The sequence below is a fragment of the Liolophura sinensis genome, chromosome 8 (assembly GCF_032854445.1).
Source record: "Liolophura sinensis isolate JHLJ2023 chromosome 8, CUHK_Ljap_v2, whole genome shotgun sequence".
Classification (NCBI taxonomy): domain Eukaryota; kingdom Metazoa; phylum Mollusca; class Polyplacophora; order Chitonida; family Chitonidae; genus Liolophura; species Liolophura sinensis.
The window spans coordinates 43,769,084-43,778,794 of record NC_088302.1 but is presented as its reverse complement, the minus strand read 5'-3'; the positions used below and the strand labels follow the sequence as shown (position 1 = coordinate 43,778,794).

The following is a 9,711-nucleotide window of genomic DNA, read 5'->3' as shown; positions in this document are numbered from 1 at the left end:
ATACTCAATGAATAAATTAATTACGAACGACGTTGCCTTAATCTGATCAGAGAGAAGGCGACGAATCTGTGTTCACCAACTCCCATATTTGTCTACTCTTTGCTGAGATATACGTTTTGTCTATATAGGCCTGTCCGGATCTCCGTGCCATGGGTAAGTCTCGGACGGGCGCGTGCTACAGTTGATGGAACGCTCGTCTGAACTGAATGGCGAACTTCCAGCAATTCTCCATCTGTATAATCCGTATTCCTAATGTTTCGCTGGATTTATAGTAATAGGCGCAGTACTTCCTAGCTTAGTACATATTGTTAAGTGTAAACACCATTTGCAATATATCCTCCTGCATACAGCATTTGAATTACCTTATTTTCGGTCAACGCTTTCTTCACACATCGATGATCAAAAAATATTTTCTGTATTGCTTTCTCAACGATGATGGGGTTTTGAATGCCATAGTAGCAGGAGGTGTTGTTTTTACTGCCTATATTTCTTCCCCGTAAGGTATTCATACCATATACTGAGTCATGATTGTACAGTTTATGTCGATACAAAAATCCATTAGCCGGACTGACGGGTTCTCTAAACAAAAATCATATTGTGACGATTCAACGAACCCAGACTGACCTAATAACACACATCTCGTGCGCTCGTCACAGCCATTGATAATAAAGTAACAAAGAACCAGTTACCATGGTAACATGTTTGCGCATATGAATGTCCTTATTTAAGTATGTATTAGTCCCGTGTTTACACACGAGGCTCTTTCCTATATTCTACACCCCCTTGCATACGCCTAATAGACAGTGCATGGAAAAGACTGGTGTATATCTTGAACTGAAGATAAATGTATGCTTTGATATTTTTTTCAGACACACGGAATTCCCTTGGCAACCTATAGAGTCAGGTTATATCGTAACGTCTCTTGGGTCAGGTTATTGCTATGTAGATAATCAGACATCATCAGCTCCGCTTCCTCGATCACCCACCGTTTTATAGGAGGGGGAATTACAACTGCTGATTACGTTGCGCGGTACCAGACTCACGATCTCAACCCTGCAGGTCAGGAGACAGAGAGGGGGCGCTCCCAGTCGTAACGAAGGCCAATCGAGTCACAGACGGGCCCACGACTCACTGCCGCTTGTGAGCAACGCTGAAGACAGTTGTCGGATCAAGCGAAAGGAATTCCACGTACCAATTCTTGCGTTGGCCTTACAACCTGTTTATACTTCCCCTCTGAAGACAAAGCCTGCCAGCTGCGTGTAGAAAGTGGATATTACGTGTGAAGTGAGTGTAATCTGGACACTGGTCCAGTTAAAACAGGCTTCACCCGGAGTCCTGCTAAGTCGACGCTCAAAAGACCGCCAGTGATTTATTGATGCTCATATTGATTTTTTGGGAGTCTCTCGAATTCCACATGTGAAAGTAACAAACAACATGGCAGCTCTTTTCACTGCACGGCTCGGACTGGAGAGACTGGGTAGTACCGGGCTGTTCCTCGCTCTGTCCTGTCTAATTACAACTGGTAAGTTTGTCTTATAGATGATAAGATGCTAATTATAAGCTATGCTCCTTGTTATTCATGTTAACTAGCCTAACCCTCATATCCACGTTTAAACTAATTGTTGATGGAGCCTGAGGTGTACAATATGGTGGAACGTACAGTTTTACATGTCCGTAATCGCGGCTCAATCATCATCATCATATTAATATTATTATGAAAAGTTTAATACTGTGTACAACTACGGTGTTTGTCGGGCCGGTCTACATGGTCACGAGTAACCACGGTTACTTCAAATATCGCTAATGTGTGTGGCCATTGTCACCAGAACTCTTTTTGCTCTTGTGCTATCACTAATGCACCAGTAAACAACTACATTATGGTTCGAATATTATGCTCGTCTTTGCACTGACCTACCTCCATGTAAGTGGATGGTATATCAACGACTAAACACCTTGATATTTATTACCTGTTTATTTTTTGCCATGAATATTCATTATGCTTCGGTATAAATGCTTTAACGCATGTTCTATAATAATTATATCGTTCTATTTCTGAAAGTGTACATAGCTGATGTAAATGCTTAGTCCATCGAATGCATCACGTAAATACAGCTTATATGTGAATTTTCTCTTTAATTCCTACTCTTAATTTTCTCGTATGTCTCGAGCATAAATAATTAACGATTTGATTCATCACATGCCATCATCAAAGCAAACGTGCATGTTGTGATTTAGACATGCTAATCATGTGCCGAAACTCCGTGGTTCTCCGAAACTCCTCCAATTACACTAAACTGGACACATGAGGAGATGTGCTATTTGCTTTAGTTGAGCTTTCACGAATAGTTGAGACCATACAATGACGCGTCCTTCTATACTCTCCACCATTATCTGTTTAAATTAACTTGTTCTCCAAAAGTACCATAAACAAAACGAGGCCGGTGATGTTATTGGCATTTCCGTGCTCACCACACGGCTGTTATGTCGTTACACATGTGTACCGCCGGTACCATTAATCATCAAGGTTAGATGAAGGAAATCTGACACAGATGGACCGATAGAGTTACTCTTGTCAACTCTTACATTGCCGGCTATGTGACCCTTGTGTCCAGTTACAGACAAACACCAGTGGATCCATGTGTACCGATTGCCAGCGTAACACGAGCCTATAACTAACACCATCTTGTTTAATAGCTCTAAGGACCGGCGTCCGTGTACAGTAGGCATAATATTCCGACATTCTACTTCCTAGCGTTCTACGTTTTCCTTACTTTGAGTTGAAAGAATCCCGTATCTGTTTTGTTGAACCATCATACATTCGTTACTTTCCCTGAAAAAAAGATGTTAGCCCTGTTTGAAATATATCTATCTGCTCCAAATATCAACATCGTTTTATCGTTGTTAGAGAATCCGGACGCCTCGCCTTTCTGTGGTAGTTGACTATTAGTATGTACATATCTGATCAACTGCCCAGCAGGTGATGCTGGTTAGATCCCGTGAGTACAGATGAACATGTAATCTAGTCTATACTGCCGATCAATATTCGCTATATATACACACACGCCCAGCTAAGGAATATCAGTCTTAACGCAACTGTCCTCAGCCGACGGCAACACAGGCATCAATTTTTAGGATGAGAAGCTAAATATAACAAATTACGTCAGCCCTGAAACAACCTGTGGCGTTTAAAGTGGCAACCGTTTGCGATCATTGGCCTTGCAAACACCTGTAGCTTATACAGGATGCCAGTTGCCTGCCATAGACGACCTGGAAGTAACATGCAGCTTTTAGAATGACAGTCACCTGCCATTTTTGAACTTGTAGCTTTTAGGATGATCTGCCCGTATCACACTGTGATCGCTGCTATAGTTTTACTACTCGTACTGTATCATGCTGTTACTATCCATTCTCTAGTATGTTTGACTGCCTCTCATGATCGGCCTTGAAATAACCTATATAGATTGCAAAGTGCAATCGCAGTTGTCTTCCATTGTCAGCCCTTAAATAACCAAAACTTTTATTGTGTCGATTTTCTACCATTGATCATGAATGTGTGACACTCAGTGTTGGTTTCCAAATGACAGAATCCCATTTAGTAACTTTCCAAAAATAATCCACCCAACTGACGTCAAGGAAAGCAAAACTTGTCCTTTACTGTTTAAACGTTGCATCCTTCACGATACTTTTATCGAAATTAATTCGTATCTCAACCCCTCCTGTAAGTGATTATATCAAACCGTTTTCAGCAAGTGGTTTCTTTTTGTACTTTTCTCTTCATCTGAATCATATATTTTATAACAGTGTTCATGTCTTCATACGTTCATCATAGAGAATTGTAAAATCAGTGAATGAATGAATAAATATGGCCACCCAGCCAGTCACCTGTTATTTATTGTAACTCGAACGCGCTCATTAAAGATTGCTAATCAATCCCCTTTTCTCTCTCATTAAAATGTAATTTACCGCTACACTTATATATCTAAAATAATATAAATGTACCAACATAAAGCTTCTTTTTGTTTCAGTTTCATGCCAAAACGTCAGCACATCTTTCAGCCCTTTAAACATCACGGAAAGTAACCAGACAGCTGACTATACGAGCCTTCCCAAAAACAATTACAGCAGTGTTACCGCAAGAATGCCTACAACCTCATTCATGCCAACTGAGACAAATACTCCGTTGCCTACCAAAACTGTGGACGCGGCCATGAAAGAATCTGCATCAGTATATGACCGTAAAATTATTCCTGAGCATTCGCCACTATTCTCATCAGACATGCCTCAATATGAAAGTGATTCATCATTTGTTCTGACTCCTACGTCAGAATTATACAAACTGGCAAGTGTTTACAAAGTTGAAACAGAGACGGTTTCAAAAGACTTCTTCGCAGAGCCAGTGAGTTCAGTGTTTCTGGGTGAAGAAATGCAGTCCGGAACAGCCCCTATGAAAAGCTTGACAATAGAACCTACGCCTTCGATTAAACCCGAGTTATACGAGCCTGCAACCCTATCTAGCTCACAGCATTCGCCAGACGATTTCATCGGCTGGGCAACTAGACATATCCAGTCTTTCGCCAAGACAGAATTTAAAACTGGAGCGATTTTCCCATCGCATTACTATATCCATGACAGTATAAGTGTAATAAGTTCGTCTGTTCATTCCACTCGGTACCCTATGTCAACTTCCTCATTCCCCCCGAGCAATATAATGCCATCTTTAACAGCCAATCCAACCGTGGCCATGTCTGTCTCTCCACCGGTCGGTTTAGTGAACCCCTCTGTTAGTCATACCACCGGGGACATTAATACACCTGCCTTGTTTTTATCACCTAGCCCTGTGTTTAATTTCTCGGATGTACCTTCGACACAGCGCATCGAAGAGTCTTTAATTTCTGTTAAGCAACTGTTTACCACAGTTGCATCTTCCCATTCACTTCATATCAACTATTCGAGTTCGGATATATTGTCTGTTTCACGGATTATTACCAATATGCCGTTGCACTCGGCTGGATTCGTCACGGATCATTTACTCACATCAGAAACACAAAGTCCATCAAGGGCACCATACTACACCCAGGCCCATAGTAGTGCTATCCCTACTCCAGTTTTAAGTACATCTATCCCGGATTGGTTGGGAGACTCCAACTCTGATTACACAACGCACAGTTCACACAGCGCCCCGCCCTTACCTCTTCCCTCGGTTGGACTGAACGAGTCTGTGTCGTATTCATTAGATGTAACGACTGCATCTTTACTATACCCGTTTCCTGTGGTGTCCCCATCAGTGTCCTTTGTGCATACAACCATTAAGCCCAGTTTGTCAGTGCCCTTCCCTTCTACAGAGCACTCTGCCGCTCACAACGAGACCTATCTACCTTCACCTATGATTATTTATCCAGCAACGGAGGTGGCATTCATAAAGTCATCTGAAACTATCCGCGAGTACGATGAATTGCTGACATCTTGGTCCGACTTTCCAACGGAGTCTTACTATACGGATGAATATTATTACGAGGACACGTCCATTACAGGTTATATTCCTGAGCAGACTGAGTATACTCCCGATTTCCCTCTGAGCTCCACCAGAAGTCTTCCCCCAAGCGTTGGGTGGATCGAAACGTCTGGAACAGAACAGGATTATACGTCAACGGAAGACCGAGGTGAAACTGTGGTCCCTCTAAGCCCTACTCTAAGGATAATGTCTTCCTCAGTGCACACTACTCTACCCATTTCTTCGATGATTATACAAACGTCGAGTCAGGCGCCTTACGTGACGACTGCTCCCGATACACCAGAGTACATCAATCAGAAATACATCCTCACTTTTAACGGGGATTGTCAACCGCTGGTTTCTAATGTGGAGAAAGCGCGAGAATTCCAAAGCAAGGTAAAAGAGGTCCTTGTGAGCTACCTGGTCATAGATCAAGACTCCGTTTATATGGATCGCCTTGCTTGCGGATCTGTGGAATCACACGTTATCTTTTACAATGCTACTCAGAATTATTCGTCCAACTTGGCCAGTTTAGTGTCATCAGGCGCATTTCTCGTTGAAATGGCCTTTTCAGAGACAAATACGTCCTCGACATTCCGCGCGTACAAGGTAGAAGAAGCGGACTTTGCGGACTCAGGGGAGACCGTGACTCAGGGAGAAGAGCAGGAGCATCATCTAGGAGACAAAGACATCGTTCTCATTGTCCTTGCTTGTGTTATCTGCACAGTTTTAGTCATTATTGGCATCGTTATATGTGCCCGACATATGTACAGTAAAAAATACGCACAGTCTTTTAACCTGATGGACACGAGGCATGCTAATCTCAAAATGGATGATTATACCCTGACACAGTTTCCTCTGCCACGTCGGAGTTATGGAGAGGACGGTATTCAGGTACAGTCATACTCACACTACCAAACTAACGGACAAGCTTTGCTTCCTCCGCATAACTACAATGGCCACAATCAGTCTTCAGACTTAGATTCGACTTTAGAGCGGTCGGTGGATCTTGGGGATATCAGGTTAGATGGAAACAAACACTCTTCCTTCGGCACCACCACTCGGACGTTTGACTTCTCACCCAGTGGCAGCCATTTATCTGCCAAAGGTGACGGAGAATGCGCGCTTCCATCCACCAGCATGGATAGCAGCAGCTCCACACACGACCGATCCACGGAGAATTTAGTCCCGGGTCTAGGTGGCTCTACTCTCCACGGCTCGGTGAATCCCATCTACTCGGGAGACGACACTGAAGGCACAGCCAGTGTATCCTCCGACCCTCCTCCATACACAGACACTAGTCATGCGAACATGTGACCTCCTTGTCATAGTTTGAGTAACTAATAATCTTTCTATTTTACATGGCAATCGGAAATTCCGTCAAGGATACGACTACATAGGCCTACTAGTGCAGGGTTTCCTAAGTCTGCAGCCTGAGGTGTGGAGGAACGTGTTTTATGACTATTTCAGAATACTCTTGTTTTAAGAATAACTGCATGCAAAGTCAACACCCGAGCTGTGGAAAGATGTGTCTAAAAGCACCACGTGCCTTGAACTTGTTCGAGTTGAGATGACGGTGTCTGATATAGATATTGTGGACGGATGCAGTTCTTGCCAACGAAACTGTGATGAAATGTTCATTTTAATGCTTTGCCAAAGGGTTATTCCTATCTACACACTACTGTTGGTCTCACAATATGGCGCGTGTCTTATCCCCGGAGCCTGGTCAATTTGCATTGTTTTAGTGTGACTGTATATGTATATTAAATATAATGACAACTCAGCATTATGAGTTAATCCAGAGCAGTGGATTTAAGTAAATTGCAGTTAACAGCTTGCATTGATTTTACCTACTTCTGCCTAAGCCATGATCCTATAGGGACGTATACGTTCCTACTTTTTGAGCATATTCATGAAAAGTCAAGGTAGTATTTTCCTCGTAACGTGTGATCATTGGCATGCTAATTATCACACTGTCGTCACTGCTCTGGTTTTACTCTCTTTTATATTATATGTATCCAGTGATAAGTACTGGATGGCATTTTGATAACTTGTCGTATGCTTCATGCAATGTTTGCTCAGCTATACACCATTGGGGAAAGTTATGCAAATCGATGTTTTAGAACAATATGGTACTCACTTTAAGTGAGAATTGTTTTTAAGTTTAAGTTTCAGTTTTTGAGTTAATGATGTCCACATGCACTTATTTCTTAGGGTTACGTATACATAGCTACCATGGCAACCAGCTTTGTACGCATGACGTCGCCATGGTAGTTACATATTTGTAATGTAAAGAGTGTGTCATGCATGTTCTCTCCTAGATTGCGGTTGACCATAACGTAAACGTGGACATCGTCATGACAGCTCTGTGCGGTCGCTGTGAGTTCAAGTCCAGGTCATGCTGGCTTCCTCTCCGGCCGTATGTGGGAAGGTCTGGCAGCAACCTGCGGATGGTCGTGGGTTTCCCCCGGGCTCTGCCCGGTTTCCACCCACCATAATGCTGGCCGCCGTCGTATAAGTGAAATATTCTTGAGTACGGCGTAAAACACCAATCAAATAAATAAATAAATAAATGAGTTCTGTCTGAAGTTGATGTTTTCCATGAAACATGAATGAACGATGTGTTTGGGGATTGGAGTTTTTTCGTGAATTGCAGTGACAGGTCGCGAAGGAAGGACAAAGTATGGCATCGTTTTGGACTATACCACGGCAGTTCTGACTTGCGTTGGGGTTTTCCATGAAGTATGAATGAATCGTGATGTGATCAGGCAGCAGTCTTGAATAATGTCACGGCAGTTCTGACTTGCGTTGGGGTTTTCCACGAAGTATGAATGAATCGTGATGTGATCAGGCAGCAGTCTTGAAAAATGTCACGGCAGTTGACATGACTTGCGTTGAATGAGCCATGATATGACAGGTTGCCATGAACAGTGTCCTGACAGTTCTTGTTGCGTTGGGGTTGTCCGTGCAACATTACCGAACAATGTCATCTCAATATGAGCAGTTGGCGTGAACAATGTCGTAACAGTTCTACTCGTGAATGGATAAACTGCACTATGAATGAAAGTCCATCTTTCATTGTGTCATGGTTTTCCATGAAGTATGACTAGTCTGTGTCATGACAGATCCTATGGGATAATGGAAGTCCTGAAATTGAAGGTGAAGTGAAAGCAATGTTTGATATTTTGACAGGGAATGTGTTCATGTAGCCAACAGTACCATTTATTCCTTGGTGAATGTTGGAGGTAAGGTTAAGTTTTACCACTTCAGTAACCGTGAGTTTATAACCTCAGCTAATCTGCATTTGACGGAGTGTTTTGATGCCAACTCACGTCGCTGCTTAAGCACAAGAACGTTATATACCGCTTTAGACTCATAGTCGTACACCGGTTCCGTGGGGGAAAACGAAGTCGAGGCATCACCACTTAAATGTAGAAGGTTTCCCAAGCTTTCGAACCACTTGCCACTTGACAGAGATCCCAGCAAATGGGTCGAAGGCTTGTGAAACATTTTACCTTTACGTGCAGATGCCTCTACTTCATTTTTAACGCAAGAATATTGCCAAAGTTTTTCCTATTATATTACATGTGTTTTAATACTGTTCATATCATGTATATTTTTGCTGTCATCTCAACGAAGTATACCCGGTACGATAAGTCAGACAGGTTTATGGCCAAAGCCTTGTTAAATGTTGTTTTATCGTGTAAATGGATTGTTATATTGAATACAACAATATATCAATACATAAATATATATATATATATACATACATATATACATACATACGTGTGTTTATTTTACCCTAATACATATCGTGATGTATGGGAATGGCTCATATTCTCTGATCAAATGGACCACTGTGAAGTGTGCATTCCAAACTATAAATAAACCATTGAAAATGCTCATTAATTATTGGTCTGTTTGTCATTGATCCAGAATGTGTATGGATGCATTATGCGAACTCTCAAAAAATAATAAAATAATAATAACCTGTTAAATTTGGCAGAAAGTCTGTTGTTTAAGTGACGCTAGAATGTATCCTGTTATTATAGAAGATTATTCTGTTAAATATAACACACATATTGTATCACTGTAATAGAATGTTATGCTGAAAATGACACAACATTGTGTTATAGTAACAGAATATATTCTAGCATCACTCAGACAAAAACTTTCTGTTAATTTAAGATTAATTTTTGGAGTGGATGAATTTTATCATT

At 41.8% G+C, this 9,711-nt stretch overlaps 1 protein-coding gene across 1 annotated transcript; it reads left to right on the top strand.

Annotated features, from left to right (window-relative positions):
- The first annotated feature begins 1,408 nt into the window (after positions 1 to 1,408).
- On the top strand, positions 1,409 to 9,246 carry LOC135472741 (uncharacterized). The gene is made up of 2 exons (XM_064752402.1): positions 1,409 to 1,522; positions 4,026 to 9,246. The coding sequence occupies exons 1-2, from the start codon at positions 1,435 to 1,437 to the stop codon at positions 6,806 to 6,808; spliced, it is 2,871 nt and encodes a 956-aa protein (XP_064608472.1). The 5' UTR covers positions 1,409 to 1,434; the 3' UTR covers positions 6,809 to 9,246.
- The last annotated feature ends 465 nt before the right edge of the window (positions 9,247 to 9,711 follow it).

What these genes read in the sequence shown, in the direction of transcription:
- LOC135472741 (XM_064752402.1), top strand. Translation starts at nt 1,435, where the DNA reads ATGGCAGCTCTTTTCACTGCACGGCTCGGACTGGAGAGACTGGGTAGT. An exon ending in GTCCTGTCTAATTACAACTG is followed by an intron (nt 1,523 to 4,025) that starts GTAAGTTTGTCT and finishes TTTTTGTTTCAG; the next exon opens with TTTCATGCCAAAACGTCAGC.